This window comes from Phoenix dactylifera, chromosome 5 (assembly GCF_009389715.1).
Source record: "Phoenix dactylifera cultivar Barhee BC4 chromosome 5, palm_55x_up_171113_PBpolish2nd_filt_p, whole genome shotgun sequence".
Classification (NCBI taxonomy): Eukaryota; Viridiplantae; Streptophyta; class Magnoliopsida; order Arecales; family Arecaceae; genus Phoenix; species Phoenix dactylifera.
In genome coordinates, this window is record NC_052396.1 from 5795047 (window position 1) to 5817318 (window position 22272).

Genomic DNA, 22272 nt, shown 5'->3' on the forward strand with positions numbered 1-22272 from the left:
CTGCGAGGACTGGAGAATGTTGTTTTTACTAAAGAGACATAGATGATTTAGATTGGATCTTGTGCTCTTGCTATTATTGGTTCTATTTGTGACAAACGAGGACTAATAATTGTGAGAGACAACATTATAGAAGTGAGGTTCTTTAATCATTTAAATATCTAATAGATTCAAATTTCTGATATTGAGGAGATTAATTTATGAGATAATTATTGTAGCAATCCAAGATCTCATAAAAAAATAGTTGGAAGATATTATTTGGATTTCTTAGCCCTGTATAACATAGGTCCTTTTATATTTCTCCTGTTTAAATCTTAGTATCCTAGCCAAATTAAAGAGATTAGCTTGTGGCCAACCCAAATGGGCCTATATTGCAGTGTCTTCTAGTCTGCATAGGTCATAGATCGAATCTGCTTTAATACCATTTATAACAACCCATGACCCTACTCAAATAGATTAGTCAAAAGGTATTATTTAAATTTTTTAATTCTAGATAAGTACCCAAAATTTTTCTAGTGAATAACCAATGTGGGATTAAATATATATCCTCACGAGCCCTCACAATTACAATTTACTCACTTGTGATAAAGTTTGATTACACTAAGCCCATCTGTGATTTAAAAAGTAACATATAACCCACTTGAGCTTAGCTCCGTTCGGCATTGTGCATTCTTCACCCACCTATTACCCACCTGTGCAATGACAAAACATAAATTAGTCTGAATATGGAGATCTAAGATTCATTTTCACTTGATTTTGCATTCTTTTCCTCTCAAACTCCAAATTAGAATTCAATTTTTTTTTCAAATCCAAACATTCTTTTACCTACCCAAAGCAAAAGACCAAGAAGGAATCTTGACCTCTTTATTGAAAGATTTTTGGTTCATAAAGTCTCTCAATAAATCAACCAATATAAATCTCCACCAGCATAAAAATATATAAATTGATAAATATAAAAAAAATATTATTTTGAGATATTATCCGATACAACCAAAATTGCCATTTTTTTTTATTTTTCTTTACTCCCTTATATAGATTTCTTGTTACTATGTTTAAAAATTGATACAGTTCAAATTCGCTGCCCGCTAAAACCCAAAGGTTGGGGGACACATAACTCACAGAATCAATGGACAAATAAATCTTCGAGCGATCGGCATAGATAGTTACAGCTTAGTGCAATCTTGGCGTACCAGATGATAAAGAGTGTAATTATCCAGAGCGGTAGATAAGAAAAGAGCATAACAACTCGTCTGAATATCATGCAACTAGAATCGCAGTGAGCCCTCACTCTCCTCTTCATATAAACCAGGCTAGAGGATCTCAAGTATGAAATTTTTTACCTCGTTCTCATCTCGTCACTCTTCTCAGATCTCAAGTATGAGACACTTCTAAGACTGTTTTTCCCTACTTTTTATCTACAGGATTCATTTTAAACTTCAAGAAAACTTGACTTGCATGTCGTCTTCAACTGTAGCAAAAACTTCCCTTATCCTGCAACATACAAAAGAAATAGTGGCAATTTTTGTTATCAGATCACTACTGGTGCCGAGGGGTTAAAATATCAATATTTTATTATTGGAGCATGTCAGTTATGATGATAAATGCTATCACAAAGCAAACAAGATATAAGATAATGATATCACACTTGAGTAGCCATGGGCTGAGCTCTGTTTTTTTGCCGAGAAAATGAAAGAGAGGAAAAATAAATCTGCAAAAGAAAAAAGGAATTAAAGGTTTTCTCATGTGTGATTGAGCCCAGAAATCTGCAGAGAATAGCAGTGCAAATGATTAGAAGATGGTAATAAACCACTTGTCTCTTTGTTACTCTCCCAAAAATGCCAACTTTTGAAGAAAAAAAATTTTAGTTCCATCGGAGACAATTTTGACACATAATTTTCTTTTCACTTCTCTCCCTACATTTTCTTCTTGATGCCAAACAATGGGAAGAATATTCGTGCCTAGCAAACTCTCCTCAGGTTTAGAAAGAGAAATAGCAGAAGTGCACCAGCCAAAAGCAAAAGTGCCTATTCAGCATACATAGACAAAAAAATTGGAGAATCAAATAGGACCATGAACATCCATCATGGAGTGTTCCCTCTCATGTGCAGCACACGTGCTGAATAATAGTTAGCCCATAGATAATTGATACATATATACAGGTTAAAATGTTAGAGGATTGTGACAGAGAGAGGGAAGCATTGCAGCAGAGCAGGTTGCATATATCCTAAAAACATCTAATTCAACCAATACAACACCGCATGTCGTGATATTGCAGCCACATGCTGGCATTTTCAACATTTTATCATACTGTATTCTGCCGATAACTTGCCAGGTCATAAGAAAAGGGCTACATGATAGAAAATGGTTCATGTCAGTGATTGCCACAACGGCAGATATCAATATGCACAATGTAACGACCCAGGATCTCATCCAACATGGCTAGCCGAAAGTTATTATTTGGGTTCCTTGATCCTGTACAAGTACCCAAGATCTATTCAGCAAATAACCGATGTGGGACTAAACATACGCTCGCACGGGTCCTCACACACAATATACTCGTGAATTCATATGTACTCTCTCCTTGTATCCGTGTGACATGTTGCACACTATACAGCACAATCAGTACATTCCATTACCTAAATCCTTGATTTAATTTTACATTGATCGACTAAAAGGGTAAACCATAATTTTCTAACCATGTTTTAGAAGCTTGGTTTTGGAAACATGTTTCAACATAATATAAGCCCTCCATTTCATTTTGTTTCATGTTTTTGACCAAAGCGAATAAAAAATTTATAGTACATAAGCAATCACTGAAAAGAAATTATAATCAGAAGAGATGTGAGGCACATGAAAAGCCATAGAACTTAATTTTGTATGTTCGAGACCTAAAAAAGCAGCGTCTTGTGAAACCATGACTTTCGAAGAAAAAAAATATCCAACAAATTTCAGTGGTAGTATCCAGCCAGGCCACTTAAACGGTAGCTGGCAAGAGAGCACAACGATGAAACCTCAACATTTCAGCATAAAATGTAAGCAATCCAGATGGAAAGATGATAACTTTGGAGAAGATTACCTGTTTCTGAGGCTGAGCCAATTTCTTGCAAGCCTTCTGCCGAATCCCGGGCATATCCTTCAGTGCGCCCAAATTCATCTCCGGCAAGTCCCTGATTGATAATCCAACCGAAAGCCTCGCATAAACCCTTACTCACAGACCGGTCCGTGCCCTCGAAACTAGAAGAAGAACAAAAGGAGAATAGAATCAAAATCTTTCGACTCACTTGCGTGATAGATAAGCGTTCACGAGAGAAGTGGCGTGTTGGATTTTCCCTTCGAGGCCGCGGAGACCCACCGATTTCTTGTGCTCAGTCCATGTACTCGGGAAGAGGGGAGCCTGGGCCGCTTCCATGGCCGAAGCCTCGTGCTCTCGCAAGCACAATGGCGGTAACGAGTTATACAGGCTTGACATAAGTCGGCATCGTATGCCGACTTCGCTCCACAGAAAAAAGGAGACCCGTCAATTGCTTGGGTTTTTAACCCGACCCGGCCGACAACCCGAACTCAACCCGACCCGATGAACTGCCGTTTAATAGCCGGCCAGGCTTCGGTTCCATCACGATCCGATCCGATCCGATCCCCTTACGTTTCGACTTTAGGGTTTGAGAGGAGAATGCTCTTCTCGCCCGACCCCCCGCCCCGTACTCTCCTCCCCTACCCACGCCTCCGCCTACCACTCTTCCAGCTCTTCCGGCAACCTCCGTCCGTCGCCGGCGATCACCTTGTCCGGTGACCTTCTCCAGCGCCTTCACCAGTCCTTTCCGCGCCTCCGGCTACTATCGCCTCTGCGTCTCCGACAACCATTCGAGCACCTCCTCCGGCTTAGTCGAGCAAGGGAATGATTTGAAGTAGCAGCAAGAGAAGGTACCGGACTCATTCTCTCTATTTCCTCTTCTTGCTTCTCACAGTGCCTTGTGATTATGTGATTAGAATGGTTATATGTCAAGGTTTAGTCAGGGTGGTGGTTTTATTAGTATGCTGTGAAAATGTTCGGAAGTTTATTTATTTTGTTGCTTCGAGAAGGATGCTGGAATTTTGCACAATGCCTTTTAATATAGGTCAAATTTGTGAAAGGAAATCTGTTCTTTGAATAAATTGAAAGCATTGCAATTTCTTACGATGGTGCCATTTATGAATGCATGCATTAGTAGCTTAATGAAGATTCAGCAGACTAAACTTATGCATGAAAAATGGACTGCTTGGATATTAATCGGATCCGGTAGTCTATGCAGAAAATCTATGTAGTGCCTCGACAATAACGAAAAAAAGCTAATTTATAATATTGATACACTTCTTAAAAAGCGATGGCAAATTATGTAAAGGAATTTTGAGTACACATACATGCCTTGCTCAAGAGTTGATTACAAGGATTTAGCAATCAAAGATTAGGCAAATATTTCATCATTAGACATAGGGAAATCAAGGGACTATAAGGTAAAACAAAAATTCCAGGTCTGCAAGCTAGGTAAAAGTTGAAGGTTAAGGGAATGAGTAGTCAGCTTTTATAAAGGATTCAAAACATCACAAAAGTGGTCTAGGTGAGCCCATAAGAGGGGAGCAGTTAGAAAAATTACATTCACAACAATACCAACTAATCTTCGGTTCAAAACATCTCATACTAAGTTCAGTCCTTGAGAAAAAAACATAACATGTATGGAAAAAAGAGCAGATCCAAGTAAATGTAGAAGGAAAATAACACACCTTTTGACTTACCTCTATTGCATGATTGTGTTCAAAAGAAGAGCTATCTACATGAATCCGAGCTTTTAGACACATCAAGGGAAACTCAATCATTGAAAGATTTTGCCAAATCTTTAAGATAGCAAACACAGCATTGGAGCTGTTGCTTTCTGGTTCTAGGTCTCCTCAGAAAGGCTAATATATCCATCTCAATTTGAAGGGGACTTGGAGATTGATGGAGGGGATTTTAGTCATCAAAATTTTAGGGGAGCATTTTTAAATTTGCCACAACCGCAGGCAAACCCAATTCATTGTCATTGCCATGGTTGTCTTATATGTGGGTCTCTTGTACCAAACCAGTCGGCAAAACATTGATATAATGCATTTGTGGAACATGCAGCTCGCTTCCTTCCTAAATCTGGGGATGGCAAAACCGGATAGGAATAGGATTGGGCAATCAATTTGATCAACAAAAGAGGAGTGGTGGAAGAAGAAGAAGAAATTGAATCCTCTCTCTATTTGTTATGAGACCGAGAACTTTAGTTTCTTCTGACCTATGTTACTTGGACCCTTGTGTCCAACCCTAAAAAATCCATGTTGGATATGTATCTAAGTCTGATATATATCAGATACTTGGATACTTATAAAGTTCCTTGGTTGCCACTTGTAAAGATTTGGAGCCAAGGAGTTAGTTGGACTGCTTCAACAACAAGTTTGACCCTTCATTTTGATATTAAGAGTGAATATTTGTTCTTTTTAGAGATTGGTTAAGGATGTAGGTATTGAAATAACTTTGCAAAATGTTGTTTTCTTATATTGGTTGAGAAGCTCGAACAGAAAATTTGTAAATTGAATGCCTTAAAAAACAATTTCTTTTTAATGTTTTAACAAACAATATGCAAAGGTGTAAATTTATAATTCAACTAAATTTATATTTCATCCTACATATCCCTGTATCTCTCTTTTTCTCTATTGCTGAGTCAAAACACTTGGATACATGTGCAAATCCGATTCTCATATTCTTGTCCATCCAACATTGCTTCTAACTTCTTTTCTCTTCTGTCTTGTATGCTTTTTTCTGAAAACTTGCAATTAATTTTTCTTGATTGAGTCTTTTTGATGCAGTTTCATTATTGAAAAGTGAAAGAAAAGAAGGCTTCTAAGGAAGAATATTCTTTTCCATTATTTGGAAATTAAAAAAAAATCAGGAAGAGAAAATCAAAGAGAAAAATAGGACCAAATTTTTCTCTAAAAAGCTTAAATTTTTTCTGCTTTAAAAGTTAGTGATTTTGAGAGAAAATGCAACGTAGACAAGTGGTTTATGATAGTCATATTTAATCGCTTCCTCAACAACTTTATTTGCAGTTTTTGTAGGTTAGCTAAACATAAGAAAATATTCTGTTTTTTCCTTCTTGTTTCCTTTCTTTTCTTTTCTCCTGCTGATTTATTGTTCTTTTCTTTCACTTTTGTTGGCAACCAAAATGCATCGTAATGTTGTTGATTTTGTAGGAATTCTTGTTGTTGATTTAACCACTTAAAAATCAGACCAGTGGATCAATTTTTAAGAACTTTATATGGACTGCTTTTCAGATTTTGTTGACTGATTGAACTTGTATGGAGTGAGGTTCTGTGTATACTTAATGATTTATAATGTGTTTAGTTCTTGGATCTAAGCCTTATTGATCTAAGTTGTCATTAGTAAGCATGTTGTTAATATGTTTTTAACTATTCCAAGTTGCGATGTAGGAGGTGGAATGTTGATGTTAGATCGAGCGCCAGTCATGAAAAAAACATGTCAGACTATGAAATGAATCATAATATTTTGGAAAATGAGGATTCGTGACGCCAACCTTGAATAGTTAGGGCAGGGATTGATGGCCAGGTTGTTAGTTAAATAATAATAACTTCAAAAAAATCAACTACCTTGAATTTTAGCCTTTTAATCATAGCACTTGATATCATTTAAAAAAGAAAAAAAGAGAAAGGTATTACCATCTGCTTTCTCAACTCAGAACCACAATATATTATCATGGACAAGATTGAGTTGACTGACTCGGGAATTTCAAACATGAGTACATCAACATTTCTATGGAGACCATATCTTTTAAAAACATAACAATATTTGCAAAAGAACATAATAGTATTTGAGATAAATGCCAAAATTTTGTAAAGATTTTGCTTGATTGTTGTCGATTTTCTTTTATATTTAGCAATCTCAAAACTGCAAATAGAAGCAAAAAGAAACTACAAAAAGATAGCAAGAAGTATGTGGTTGATGAATGTCTTCTTTGGAAGTTGGCATCACTAAATGCATGGTCTGCAACAATTTAATTAGCTCCCTCACTATTGGTAGTTTTGGGGAATTAATGAGCTTTCAATATGAAAAGTCTACTGATTATTTGTTATTAATGGTATCCATCTTGAAATAATCTTTTACTTTTCTTTTTCTTTCTTTCTAACTGTTTTGATAGTCAGTTACAGTTTGGCAGTGTTAGTATAGTTTCATGAATTCAGAATAGTTTCCTAAATTCAAACTATTTTCAGCTGATAGTGATGACAACTGAAACGAAGATAAATTCAGCTCAGAAGATTGATCCGGGGGTTCCTTCATCTAAGATATTGCATAAAGCTGCTGAATTTAAACGATACAGCAGGAAATACCCCTTCCTTCGGTATGGCCTTCCGCTCATTTCTCTCACAGTATTAGGATCGGTTGGCCTTTCTCATCTCATTCAAGGAAGGCAAGTATAAAGCTTTTATCTTTTGCTTTTACTGCCATACATCTTTCAGTTTCTCTCTCTCCACATCTGTTATTGCTATTGCCAAGTACCTCCAAGTTATGTTTGGGGATCTCTAGAAAAGATAGTTGCCTGTTTAATATATAATTCTATCAAATGGATAGCATCTATTCTTACAATACATTGTTGGCTTCATAATTCAGTAAAGAAGTGACAAAAGAAAAGGATGATCTAGAGTGGGAGATCATTGAAACAACAAAATCACTCACGAAAACTGGGCCCAAGGATGGCTATAAGCCAAAAAAGATTTCTCTAGAGGAGGAGTTGAAGGTAGTTCGCTCGGCCCGTAAACTATTTCATAACACAAAGATGCTTCTTCATCCCATTTACTCAGAATGGTCCTTCTTATGTTTGCAGGTTTTACAGCAGAAGGTTGACATCAACAAATATGAGTACAAGAGGATTCCCAGACCTAATGAAGGACAATCAAGCAAAAATTAACTAATACTTGTTCAAGCCTTTTTATTTTACAATGTAATGTTTAATATTATTTGAAGCATATTTTAAGTTCTTGCTGTGATATAATGTGATTATTTTTTTTTTGTTCGACATTGTTAATCGAATATGATCCAATAAATTGGAATATTCTCCCCGTTCAAAACCTCTCAAGAAGTTAATAACCACTTGGAATTTTGGAATGCTAAGACCAAGCAGGGCTGACATTATAGAAAACGCTAAAGATGTTAGAGAAAAACTCAGGATGGATAGAATTCTTTGTAATGTCTTCTTAGGTAGATTCTCTTTGTGCCTCTTGGTATTTTACTGCTTTGGTTGATTTCCAATATATGAGTCTTATATTTGGCCAATACATTGACCCCATAATAAGTGCAGGAGGGACATCTAAGCATTATAGTTTAAAATGGATACATTTTATATACACCTGGTACAAGTAAACATGGGGGCAAATCAAATCGTGTTAAGATTCTCAAGGTTGGTAAAGATTGGTTTGACCTGAAAACCCAACACGTCCTAATCCAATTTAGGTCTGGTTGTGGGTCAAAATTAGTTCGAGGGAGATGTTAGTTAAATCTTTTGACCTAAACTTTAAACAAGTTGAATACGTGTTGTAGCTTTTGACCAAACTAAGAGTAGAAAATTCTAGTTGGATCCTGCCAATATAAATCAAGTTTGATCATCACTCTGTGTAAGGATCTTATGATTAATTTTTGATACTAATTCTTTAATTCATTTTAAAATGAGTTATTAAGAGTTAGAAAGATTGAATCAAAAAGAGTTGGGTTGGATTGGTTGGGTTTGCAAACTAGATTAGCTTAGGGGCAAACAGATCGAATGGGGCCATGATTATGCTTCAGAGAGTCTTGACGACCGGGTATGGTTGAAGCTTTTGTATATTGATGACCTGACTTAACTAGATAGAAGCCATGCCAAACACAACTTAACGACTACGACCCCAAATAATTCTCTATATTTAATCATAATAATTATAATGCACATGGAAATGCATGTGGTTACTATTAAAGATTTCAAGTATACGATAATTTTTGTAAACATATTTTGAGGACCCGTGCGGGCGTGTGTTTAGTCCCACATCGGTTATTCGCTGGATAAACCTTGGGTACTTATATAGGATCAAGAAATCCAAATAAAACTATCCGGTTAGCCATTTTGCGTGAGGTCTTGAGTTTTTACAAATGGTATCAGAGCGGATCCAGTCCATAACCTATGTGGACTAGGGGACACTGCAATACAGATCCATTGGGGCCAACCACGAGCTGATTGTGGTGTTTGTGATTAGATTTGAATAGATTTTAACCCTTAGCCTGACGAGGACGTCAGGGCTTGAACATAGAGAGTATGTGAGGACTCGTGCGTGTATGTGTTTAGTCCCACATCGGTTATTCGCTGGATAGATCTTGGATGCTTATACAGGATCAAGAAATCCAAATAAAACCTTCTGCCTAGTCATTTTGGATGAGATCTTCGGTTGTTAAACATATAGCATGCATGTGTTGATATATATTCTTCATCAGTTTCTTTTATTCTACTTGATATGTTATATCCTTAATATAATTAAGTTCAAGATTTGATATGACCAAACATATAGTGATATATTCCAATTTTTGTGTAGAAAAAATCTTTCATTCATGCTCTTCCAGATCAACCATCTGGTGAAAGAAATGATATATCTTAATTGCTATAAGGTACCTGAACTCCAACTATGCTCCCAATGGACTCCCAAACCATGTGTGCAAATTGGCACCGGGCCATGTCATGATCTAAATCTTCCTCGCAATCATAAATGTCACAAGTACCTTGTGCGGCTGGAGCAATACCTTTTAAACGAGAACAGACTTGCAGGGTAAACTTTCCATAGTTGCTCCGCACCAGCAGACTCGGAGGTGTAGTTGCAAGATTCCAAGGTAAACTTTCTTCTTCTTTTCTAAACCCTAACCTTTCCTTCTAAAATTCTTCTTCCTCCTCCCTAAACCCTAAACCCTCAACCTTTCTTTTGAAATTGGAATAGAATTATCTTATCAACGAGTCTTGAGAGAAGATTCAACAGCATGGATTAGGTGTTAATATGCATTCCGGTTGGAGACACCTAGTATGAATTGTCCTTAGGAGTCTAGCATGGTTTAAACCTTAAGAAAGCAATCTAGAGTTATCATGGAAATTGAAAAGGTCGGAAATATAGCCACTTCATATAATCTTAGGATTAATACCAGGATCAGGGTATAATGTTAGGAAGAGGATATGTGCATATGTATCTCTGATCATGTCCCTGGTATCCCTGATCATACCCGTTTAATAAAAACATATTTAATCCCAACATTCTCCTCAAACTTGATAGCTGTGTTCCTACTCTTTTTTTTTTCTTTTTCTTAAAAAAAACCACATTCATACTTTCCCGCACCAACATGGGGCCATGCAAAACATCGTGAGATAACCAAATACTTGTGAATGGTAGCAACTACTTGCGCCACATCAATTCAAGGAACCGAGCAATGATATGAGTGGGTACCATTTCAGAACTCATTTTGAAATCTTCTCCGGTTTGGCTGAAACTAGGCTTGCCGAAAGACCGGATCCTGGTTAAGCACCTTCCAACCCAACTGGGGTCGGGGGTTACGGCGAGAATCATGTTGAAATCTGACGTGCATGATACTTTTTTAAAATTTTATCTGAATTGTATTAAAACTGAGCAGATTAAATTTAGACACGTGGTTCTTAGTATAATTTTAGATATCACGTAACAATTTGTATCAACCCATAATATTTTTCTTTGTTAACTCCTGTATCAGCTAGTATTATTTTTCTTCGTTTGCACGATTTTATTAGAGCGATTTTAGGAATCATATAATAACTTTTATCAGTGAAAAATATATTTTTTTGGTTAGCATGATCCTATATTAGCTCATATTATTTTTCTTGCATAAACTCCGTATATAAGTATATATAATCCCTGAGATGTACTGAATATAATAGAATAAAAAAATAAAATCAATTATTTTTCTTTTTCTCATATTTTCTTCTTCTTTTGCAAATAGTTTAACATTGTATCGGAGCCACCATCGATCACCTAATTGCTGTTACCATCTCTTCTGCCTTTGTTGTGGCCATTGTTGCTGTTGCTGGTGGTCCAAACCGAGAACGATTGGCACAGCGGTGTGAACGGGATTCCGTCTGAGTTGCCTTGGTTGGTGTTGATTGCGCTCCACCTTCCACCGGGAAACCTGCAAGCAAGCCTCGCACCACCACTGGGGTAGTGGGGGCCCTCCGACGATCAAGTCAGAGGAGATTGGAGGAGAGGGAGAGATAATAGTAGCAAGTAGGAGAATGCTCTGGAAGTTCTTGCTTACCCCCCCTCCTCCTCCCAGCCGCATATATACCAGGCTGGGGGGTCTTTCAGGGGGGTTCGTCATCGTGGGGCACGATGGAGCTGCCACTGACACGGCCGTTACAGGGCGTCGTGGGGCAGCGCTGGGTACGGCCATGACAGGGCGTAGTGGAGCTCCGCCTTGTACGGCTGTTACAGGGGATCGTGGAGCAGCGCCAGATACAACCGTTGCAGGGAGTAGTGGAGCAGGAGGCTGCGGCGTGCCTCTGGGGAATAGCCTGTCGTTATCGAGAGATGTCCGACTCGGGGTCGGGCTGCGGAGACGAAGATGTCCGACTCGGGGTCGGATTGCTGGATCAAGGGGCAGCCGACTCGGGGTCGGGCTGCGGAGCCGAAGATGTCCGACTCGGGGTCGGATTGCTGGATCAAGGGGCAGCCGACTCAGGGTCGGGCTGCGGAGACGAAGATGTCCGACTTGGGGTCGGATTGCTGGATCAAGGGGCAGCCGACTCGGGGTCGGGCTGCGGAGCCGAAGATGTCCGACTCGGGGTCGGATTGCTGGATCAAGGGGCTGCCGTAGTCTTCCTGGGCGCGCGTGCCGGTCACGTGGGGCATGGTGGCTAAGTTCCCCCGTAACAGTAGCCCCCCACTTCCGAGCCCGGAACCAGAAGGGGAACGGGTGAAGGGAGTGATGCTTCGAGATTGCCGCCATCCCTCGGAGAGGCGCGCGCGCTTCGAGCTCCCCGCCTTCTTTATGGCGTATGGCGGTTGTTGCTGACCTGGCAGTCTGAGGATTTCGGCGGACATCCTTCCTTAATGCCGACTCTTGAAATTCTTCGGGCGCTAGGCCAGGCATCCGAGGGTTAGGCCTCAGGAAATTCTTCCGGCACTAGGCCAGGCATCCGAGGGTTAGTCCTCAGGAAATTCTTCCGGCACTAGGCCAGGCATCCGAGGGTTAGGCCTCAGGAAATTCTTCCGGCACTAGGCCAGGCATCCGAGGGTTAGGCCTCAGGAACTTCTTCCGGCGCTAAGCCGGGCATCCGAGGGTTAGGCCTCAGGAAATTCTTCCGGCACTAGGCCAGGCATCCGAGGGTTAGGCCTCAGGAAATTCTTCCGGCACTAGGCCAGGCATCCGAGGGTTAGGCCTCAGGAACTTCTTCCGGCGCTAAGCCGGGCATCCGAGGATTAGGCCTCAGAAAATTCTTCCGGCGCTAAGCCAGGCATCCGAGGGTTAGGCCTCAGGAAACTCTTCTGGCGCTAGGCCAGGCATCCGAGGGTTAGGCCTCAGGAAATTCTTCCGGCGCTAATCCAGGCATCCGAGGGTTAGGCCTCAGGAACTTCTTCCGGCGCTAAGCCAGGCATCCGAGGGTTAGGCCTCAGGAACTTCTTCCGGCGCTAAGCCAGGCATCCGAGGGTTAGGCCTCAGGAACTTCTTCCGGCGCTAAGCCAGGCATCCGAGGGTTAGGCCTCAGGAAATTCCGCTCGTTGGTCGGCCAAGGCTGGCGCAAGCCGAGGCGACCGGTCGGGGCTTCAGGCTAGTCTGCTCCCGGGATGATCATCGGGTTAGCCTGGCATCCGAGGGCCGAGCCTCGGGAGATTCCGCTCGTTGGTCGGCCAAGGCTGGCGCAAGCCGAGGCGACCGGTCGGGGCTTCAGGCTAGTCTGCTCCCGGGATGACCATCGGGTTAGCCTGGCATCCGAGGGCCGAGCCTCGAAAAATTCCGCTCGTTGGTCGGCCAAGGCTGGCGCAAGCCGAGGCGACCGGTCGGGGCTTCAGGCTAGTCTGCTCCCGGGATGATCATCGGGTTAGCCTAGCATCTGAGGGTTGTCAGGCCTCAGAAAATTCCGCTCGTTGGTCGGCCAAGGCTGGCGCAAGCCGAGGCGATCGGTCGGGGCTTCAGGCTAGTCTGCTCCCGGGATGATCATCGGGTTAGCCTGGCATCCGAGGGCCGAGCCTCGGGAAATTCCGCTCATTGGTCGGCCAAGGCTGGCGCAAGCCGAGGCGACCGGTCGGGGCTTCAGGCTAGTCTGCTCCCGGGATGATCATCGGGTTAACCTGGCATCCGAGGGCCGAGCCTCGGGAAATTCCGCTCGTTGGTCGGCCAAGACTGGCGCAAGCCGAGGCGACCGGTCGGGGCTTCAGGCTAGTCTGCTCCCGGGATGATCATCGGGTTAGCCTGGCATCCGAGGGCCGAGCCTCAGGAAAATTCCGCTCGTTGGTCGGCCAAGGCTGGCGCAAGCCGAGGCGACCGGTCGGGGCTTCAGGCTAGTCTGCTCCCGGGATGACCATCGGGTTAGCCTGGCATCCGAGGGCCGAGCCTCGGGAAATTTCGCTCGTTGGTCGGCCAAGGCTGGCGCAAGCCGAGGCGACCGGTCGGGGCTTCAGGCTAGTCTGCTCCCGGGATGATCATCGGGTTAGCCTGGCATCCGAGGGCCGAGCCTCGGAAAATTCCGCTCGTTGGTCGGCCAAGGCTGGCGCAAGCCGAGGCGACCGGTCGGGGCTTCAGGCTAGTCTGCTCCCGGGATGATCATCGGGTTAGCCTGGCATCCGAGGGCCGAGCCTCGGGAAATTCTGCTCGTTGGTCGGCCAAGGCTGGCGCAAGCCGAGGCGACCGGTCGGGGCTTCAGGCTAGTCTGCTCCCGGGATGATCATCGGGTTAGCCTGGCATCCGAGGGCCGAGCCTCAGGGAAATTCCGCTCGTTGGTCGGCCAAGGCTGGCGCAAGCCGAGGCGACCGGTCGGGGCTTTAGGCTAGTCTGCTCCCGGGATGATCATCGGGTAGCCTGGCATCCGAGGGCCGAGCCTCGAGAAATTCCGCTCGCTGGTCGTGCGCCTGTCGCTTGCCGCCCGACGGGATTTCTCCGTGGCCAGCTGCGATCGTGTTTCTCCTCCTCTCCAAGCGTCGCCTGGGGAACACCAGATGGGCATTAAATGCTAATTGAGGGGTTACCTGGGAAATCGGATCGCCAGTTGCTGCTTGCGAGGAGTGTCAGTTAAGCGGCCGCGATACGCGCGTTCTTCGAGGCGGATGCGGCCTGGGCGCGAGCGGAGATATGTGGACCTAGGGGTACAGGCCACCCGGAGTGTCCTGCACAAAGAATGCGATTAAGGAGAATGACGCTTAGGAAATCGCGGGAAGATACGCCTCGAGAGCCGGATCGGCTCCGGATTCAATGCGCCCGCATTTATTGGAGCCACCCGCATCGGAACGACCGGGGGGCCGCAGTGTGGCTATAAATATAGGTGCAGGTGCGATGGAGCCTGCCAAGCCGGAGCTATTCAGGTTGCCATGGATCGTGGGCCTCCTCTCCGGCGCATGGTTGAGAGACCCCTACCGAAGGAACGGGAGGCGCGCCCTTCGCGACTTCCGCCAACTAGCCGTTTCATCTGGGATCACGTCTCCCCTCCTTGAAGTTCGGCCTCCCGATTGAGCTCCGCACCAGACGCTTGATCCGGGACCGCGCCTCCATATGCTCTTCTCCCTTGTATTCCTTCTCTCCCCTAACACTGGGGAGGACCGGAATATCCCTTGGAGGTGGCGTTCCCCTGGAGGCAGCGGGAGCTTCTTCTGCGGCGGCTCCTCGTCTTTTTCGTGAGGCGTGGATGGCGCCTCTGGGTAGGAGCAGTGTGGACTTCTCCTTCGTCCACTTCTTCTTCATCCGCGCTGGCTCTTCGTCTTTTTCGTGAGACGTCGATGGCGCCTCCGGTTGGAGGCACCCACTTCCGGTGGGATTGCAGCCGCTTTGGATGGAGGTTTCGGGATCCCAGATCTCCAGCTCATCGGAGTCTCCACCTCTTCTTTACTTTCTTTACACCCTAATTCCCCTCTGGGAATTCCTTGTAATCACACGAGCACGCCGTTGTAACCAAAAATTATTGAAATGAAAAGTGTTACACATTTTTGAACCGTCTTTCCGGCATTGTCGTTCTACTGGTAATACATCCGCAGGTTAGCGGAATTCCAGCTCCTTGGAATTTCTCGACCATCTAGGGCCTCCAACTGGTAGGAGCCAGGTCGATTTACCCAGCGAACCCTATACGGGCCTTCCCAATTTGGCGCTAGCTTCCCACCTTCCGCAGGTTGAGATGCTTTAGCTCGCCTTAGCACCAGATCTCCGATTCTGAAAAGCTTCGGTCGGACCTTAGAGTTGTAATATCGGGCCACCCTCCGCTGATACATCGCCATCCGAACCTGCGCCATTTTCCTCGCTTCTTCCAAGAGATCCAGGTTCCCTCGGAGTTGCTCCGAATTGGCCTCGGGTCGGTGCGCGGCCACCCGAGGTGAGGGGAGTCCGAGCTCCACGGGGACAACGGCTTCCGTGCCATAGGTTAGGCTGAAAGGCGTCTCCCCGGTAGGGGTCCGATGCGTGGTCCGATACGCCCAAAGGACATTCTCGAGTTCTTCGACCCAAGCTTGCCCCGTCCGACCGATTCGCGCTTTGATTCCTTGGAGGATTGTCCGATTTGTGACCTCGGCCTCGCCGTTGGTTTGGGGATGCGACACAGATGTGAACCGATGCTCGATCCCGAACTCCTCGCAGAAGTCACGGAAATGCTTGTTGTCGAACTGTCGACCATTATCCGAGATGAGGACCCGAGGTACCCCAAATCGGACAATGATGTTCTTCTTCACGAACTTCCGGACTTGCACCTCCGTGATAGTGGCCAGCGGCTCTGCCTCCACCCACTTGGTGAAGTAGTCGATTGCAACAATCAAAAATTTCCGCTGAGCTGAAGCGACGGGGAATGGTCCGAGGATATCCATTCCCCACTGGGCGAAGGGCCAGGGTGCAGTGATTGGTGCCAAGGGGACAGAAGGGACTCTCTGGACGTTGGCGTGGCGCTGGCAGGCGTCGCATTTCCGTACATGATCCTTTGAGTCCTCCAACAAGGTAGGCCAATAATAGCCTTGCCTCATGATCTTGTGCGCCAAGGACCTAGCCCCCAAGTGTGATCCGCAAACGCCTTCGTGGACTTCGCCGAGGACGTAGGCCGCTTCCGAGGGGCGGAGGCACTTTAAGAGGGGGGCGGTGAACGAGGTCCGATACAGCCTCCCTTCATAGAGTACGTAGTGGGCGGACTTCATAACAAGTCGCCGAGCTTGATCTTCGTCTTCAGGGAGGATCCCTTCGGCGAGGTAGGTGACAAGCGGGTCCATCCAAGACGGCTCCGGATCAATCGCCATCACCGCTCCAGCCTCGCCGATGCTCGGGGCATCCAGGGTCTCCAGGTAGATCGCCCTCGACAAGTTGTGCGCGTCTGCGCTCACTAAGCGGGACAACCTGTCGGCCCTGGCATTTTCACTTCTTGGGACCTGCTGGATGTCGACACTGCCGAGGTCGGGAATGAGTGCTTGCACCTTCCGGACGTAATTCTGCATGGTCGGGTTCCGGGCTTCGAACTCCCCACGGACCTGCCCGACCACCAGCTGGGAGTCGGTGAAGACCTTCAGGCGCCGGATGCCGAGCTCCTTGGTGAGTTTGAGTCCCGTGACTAGGGCCTCGTACTCCGCCTCGTTGTTGGTCACTGGAAATCCGAACCTCAAGGCATACTCGGCTATCACTCCATCAGGGCTGGTGAGGACCAGCCCGGCCCCTCCACCTTCGGGGTTCGACGACCCATCGATGTGAAGCGTCCAAATCGGGAGGTCGAGGCTGGGTGTTTCCGGCGACCTAGGTTCCGCCTCCTGCACCGTGCACTCAGCGAGGAAATCCGCGAGCGCTTGGGCCTTGATGGCGGGTCGGGGCTGGTAGCGGATGTCGAACTCACCAAGTTCTACTGCCCACTTCACCAGCCGTCCCGCATTCTCAGGATTGCTGAGGATCTGCCGCAGCGGTTGATCGGTCAAGAGGGTGACAGAATGGGCCTGGAAATAGGGGCGAAGCCTCCTGGTCGCGGTCAGCAGCGCGAAGGCGATCTTTTCAGCCTTCGTATACCGCGTCTCGGCATCCCGTAGGACCCGGCTGATGTAGTACACAGGCTTCTGGAGCTTTGCCTCTTCCCGAACCAGTACCGCACTGACTGCGGTTGGGGAGACCGCCAGATAGAGGTAGAGCATCTCCCCTTCTTGCAGCTTGGACAGCAGGGGAGGAGACGCCAAGTATTCCTTGAGCTGGTCGAATGCTGCTTGACATTCGGCCGTCCAGAGGAAGTCTTTCGGGCGTTTCAACACCTTGAAGAAAGGTTGGCAGCGTTCGGCCGATTTTGCCACAAATCGTCCGAGCGCGGCGACCCTCCCAGCGAGCTCCTGAACCTCCTTCACTTTGGTCGGAGGGGACATATCTTGGATGGCCTTGATTTTGTCTGGGTTGGCTTCGATCCCCCGCTGGTTGACAATGAAACCGAGGAACCTCCCTGCCGAAGCGCCAAAGGCGCACTTCGCTGGGTTCAGCTTCATGTGAAACTTCCGCAAGGTGGCGAAAGTCTCCTCCAGATCCGCGATGTGCTGGTCTGCATGGCGGCACTTCACCAGCATATCGTCCACGTACACCTCCATGTTCCGGCCGATTTGCTCTTTGAAGATTTTGTTGACGAGGCGCTGGTAAGTGGCGCCAGCATTCTTCAGACCGAAGGGCATTACCTTGTAACAGTACAGCCCCCGGTCTGTTATAAAGGCAGTTTTCTCCTCGTCCTGTGGAGCCATCATTATCTGGTTGTAGCCGGAGAAGGCGTCCATGAAAGACAGCAGCTGATATCCGGAAGTCGCGTCGACCAGTTGGTCTATCCGCGGAAGCGGAAAGCTATCCTTGGGGCATGCTTTGTTCAGGTCGGTGTAGTCGACGCACATCCTCCACTTTCCGCTCGCCTTCCGGACAAGTACGATATTTGCCAGCCATTCGGGGTAGCTGACCTCCCTTATGAATCCTGCCTCCAAGAGTTTGTCTACCTCCTGGTCGACCACTCGGATCCGATCCGGGGCACAGTGTCTCTTCTTCTGTTTTACCGGTCGGTGGGTCGGGTCGATGTTGAGGGCGTGAGAAATGACCTCCGGGTCGATCCCAGGTACATCGGCCGTCGACCAGGCAAACACATCGACATTGGCTCGGAGGAATTCCACCAACCGGGCCCGAGCTCCCAGGTCGAGATTGGCGCCGACCCGGATCGTCCTGTCCGGGCGACCTTCCTCGAGGGGAACTTCGATCACACCCTCGGCCGGCTCCCCGTGCCGCAAGGCCACCTCGTCTCTGGCGTCGAGGGACTCGACACTTAAGGCTTCTACGGGCTTCTTCCCTTTGAGAGTTGCTAGGAAACATTGCCTTGCGGTCGGTTGGTCACCTCGGACCTCTCCAATCCCGGCCGCCGTGGGGAACCGCATGAGCAAGTGGTTCGTAGAGACCACCGCGCGAAGGGCGTTCAGTCCGGGTCGTCCGAGGATAGCGTTGTAGGCCGAGGGAACACGGACGACCAAGAACCCGAGCCGCACCGTGGCTTCTGCGGGTGCAACGCCCGCAGTCACAGGCAGCTCAACGACACCTTCGGCCGAGATAGCGTCACCAGTGAATCCTATGAGGGGGGTAGATGTTTTGTGCAACAATTGTCTGGACAAGCTCATCTTTTGGAAGGCCTCGTAAAACAAAATATCAGCTGAGCTTCCACTATCCACAAGAACACGCCTTACATCATAGTTTGCCATAGTGAGGGAGATCACCATGGCGTCATCGTGGGGGGTCTGAACCCCCTTTACATCTTCATCACAAAAAGTGATTACATTACCGACCCTCTGCCTCTTTGCGACGGCTGCCCCTGACGCTTCAGTCGAGCCCCCTGCGTTCCTCTCGGGCCGGGGGCAGCCCCCAGTGATAGTGTGGATCACGCCCGCGACGTGTCGATTCTGCTCCCGAGGCTCCTGAGGGGCCGGGTCGGCCGGACGCGGGTCTGCGGGGGGACGTCGGTCGTTCACATATCGACCGAGACGCCCTCGGCGGATGAGAGCCTCGATCTCGTCCCGAAGCTGGAAGCAGTCTTCGATGTCGTGGCCGTGGTCCCGGTGGTACTCACAGTACGCCCGAGAGGGCCTCCTCCCAGGAATCTTCTTCATCTGTCTCGGGACCGGGAGGTCCTCCCGCCCCTTGATTTCCATGAGGATCTGGGCCCGGGGAGTCAGGAGAGGAGTGTACCGGTTGAAACGTCGGGGTGGAGAACGAGGGCGTAGGGCGCCGTGGTTCCTCGCCGGCGACAGGCTTCTGCGCCGACGTTGAGGCGTCGGGCTCCTCCTCTGGCGTGCCTCTTTTCGCCTTTTCTTCCCGAGCTTTGGAGGGATCTCGGCGGCCTCCTTGCTCCGGTGGGCGGCCGCCTCCTCGGCGTCCGCATACTGGTTCGCCCGGGACAACAGCTCCGGGAAGCTCCGCGGTAGGCGTTTGTCCAGGGAGAAGGTGAGTCTGCCCTTTTGGAAGCCACGCTTCAGGGCTGAAAGAGCCACTTCCTGGCTCAGGTTCCGGACTTCCAGCGTAGCCTTGTTGAAGCGGGTAAGATAATCCCGCAAGCTTGCTCCCTCGTTTTGCCGGACATCAAAGAGGGAGTCGGAGACCAGTCGCCGCCGGCTACTGACGGCGAAATGGGTGATGAAGAGGCGAGTAAACTGGTCGAAGGACTGGATTGAGTTAGCCTCCAAGCCGGCGAACCACGCCCTTGCCGGGCCACGGAGGGTCGCCGGGAAGGCCTTGCAGAGGAGAGGATCTGAGGCTCCGTGGAGGAGCATAAGGGTCCTGAAACTCTCGACGTGATCCCGCGGGTCCGCCGCCCCGTCATAGGGCTCGATCGCCGGCATTTTAAACCCCGGCGGATTCGGGGTCCGCAGGATCCTCGAGGCAAGCGCCGACTGGGAGGAGATCTCCAAGTCGGCGAAGGGATCTTTGGAGTGGCCCTTCAGGACCTGGAGTTGTCGGTGGAGATCGTCCACCCGCCGGTCCAGGGAGCGCGACCGATGGGTGGGAGACAAGGAGCACCGAGAGGGGGACCGACTGGAGCGCGGGTTCCTTGAGGACCGGGGGGTCTGGAAACGCGCCCGGGCCCGCCTTTCGTACCCCGCGCAGCTCCGATGGGAAGGTCCCGGCAGAATGGACCGTGCTTGAGAATCTTCCTCGCGCCGGCGCTCCTCCCCATGGGAGAGGAAGGAGCGCGGGTTGAGGAGGACAGGTGAGCGCTCAGGGAGCAGCGGCTCCTGGGCCCGCTGCGGCGCCCGAGACATCACACCCTGCAGGTTCTGCACTGCCTCCGCGAGGGTGCGAACCTGCTGGGCTAACTGGTCGAACTGAGCGGCTTCGACCATCTGAATGGGAGGTGGAGCGGTGGAGTGTTGCTGAGAATATGTTGGAGACACAGCGGCCTCCCGGCCGGAGGCGCGAGAGGCCCCGCGACCGGAGGCATTGGAAGCTCCACGACCACCTCGCCGTGCCATTACGATCGCTCTGAGATTCGGTCCCTTCCTCTAGCGCCAACTGTTGCTGGTGGTCCAAACCGAGAACGATTGGCACAGCGGTGTGAACGGGATTCCATCTGAGTTGCCTTGGTTGGTGTTGATTGCGCTCCACCTTCCACCGGGAAACCTGCAAGCAAGCCTCGCACCACCACTGGGGTAGTGGGGGCCCTCCGACGATCAAGTCAGAGGAGATTGGAGGAGAGGGAGAGATAATAGTAGCAAGTAGGAGAATGCTCTGGAAGTTCTTGCTTACCCCCCCTCCTCCCCCCAGCCGCATATATACCAGGCTGGGGGGTCTTTCAGGGGGGTTCGTCATCGTGGGGCACGATGGAGCTGCCACTGACACGGCCGTTATAGGGCGTCGTGGGGCAGCGCTGGGTACGGCCATGACAGGGCGTAGTGGAGCTCCGCCTTGTACGGCTGTTACAGGGGATCGTGGAGCAGCGCCAGATACAACCGTTGCAGGGAGTAGTGGAGCAGGAGGCTGCGGCGTGCCTCTGGGGAATAGCCTGTCGTTATCGAGAGATGTCCGACTCGGGGTCGGGCTGCGGAGACGAAGATGTCCGACTCGGGGTCGGATTGCTGGATCAAGGGGCAGCCGACTCGGGGTCGGGCTGCGGAGCCGAAGATGTCCGACTCGGGGTCGGATTGCTGGATCAAGGGGCAGCCGACTCAGGGTCGGGCTGCGGAGACGAAGATGTCCGACTCGGGGTCGGATTGCTGGATCAAGGGGCAGCCGACTCGGGGTCGGATTGCTGGATCAAGGGGCTGCCGTAGTCTTCCTGGGCGCGCGTGCCGGTCACGTGGGGCATGGTGGCTAAGTTCCCCCGTAACAGTTGCCATGTCTAGAAGTTTTGAAAACCCCCATGCCGATCTATCGATCTCTGTTCTCAGGTGTATCAACATCCGAAGATCCTCTCTTTTTTAGTAGATCCGCAGACCTCTGTTTCTTAGTAAATTATCTATTTTTTAGTGGATCATTATTTGAAGATTTAATATTTCTTAATAGATTTACATATTCTCTATTGTCGGTGAATTAATACTTGAAGATCTTTTGTTTTTTAATAAATCCCAAGCTTCTCTCTACTGCTTTTCTTCTTCATCTTCAGATCTTCGGTCGCCTCTCCTCACCATCACTTAGCCCCTTTCTTTCCATCTTCCAGTTATTTGCTGCCTCAGATCCTTCACCATCCAATTCAATGTCTCTTGCTCTTTCATTGTGCCTCCATCGACAAGGATCGTTGCCCTTCGGTTGCCTTCTCTCTAAGCTCTATCCTTGCTGCAACTATTATCTTCTATATATCTTTTCGCTGTCACCTCATTAAACAAGTCAATCTACCAATTGCTCCTCTTGTATGGTGCCTCCATCTATGAGAATCGTCGACTTTCGGTTATTTTTCCTCTGAGCTTTATCCTCGCTGCAACTGTTATCTTCTATGTATCTTCTCGCTACCACATCATCGCACAAGTCAATCAACCAAATTGGTGGACACAAACGACTTTGCTATACTAGTCAGTCATATC

General features: G+C 48.0%; 1 protein-coding gene across 1 annotated transcript; it reads left to right on the forward strand.

The window, feature by feature from the left end:
• Positions 1-3603: 3603 nt before the first annotated feature.
• Positions 3604-8133, forward strand: LOC103711151. Its single transcript, XM_008797181.3, has 4 exons — positions 3604-3918; positions 7279-7475; positions 7676-7802; positions 7890-8133. The coding sequence occupies exons 2-4, from the start codon at positions 7288-7290 to the stop codon at positions 7971-7973; spliced, it is 399 nt and encodes a 132-aa protein (XP_008795403.1). The 5' UTR covers positions 3604-3918; positions 7279-7287; the 3' UTR covers positions 7974-8133.
• The last annotated feature ends 14139 nt before the right edge of the window (positions 8134-22272 follow it).

What these genes read in the sequence shown, in the direction of transcription:
- LOC103711151 (XM_008797181.3), top strand. Translation starts at nt 7,288, where the DNA reads ATGACAACTGAAACGAAGATAAATTCAGCTCAGAAGATTGATCCGGGG. An exon ending in TCTCATCTCATTCAAGGAAG is followed by an intron (nt 7,476 to 7,675) that starts GCAAGTATAAAG and finishes TTCATAATTCAG; the next exon opens with TAAAGAAGTGACAAAAGAAA. An exon ending in CTCTAGAGGAGGAGTTGAAG is followed by an intron (nt 7,803 to 7,889) that starts GTAGTTCGCTCG and finishes TTATGTTTGCAG; the next exon opens with GTTTTACAGCAGAAGGTTGA.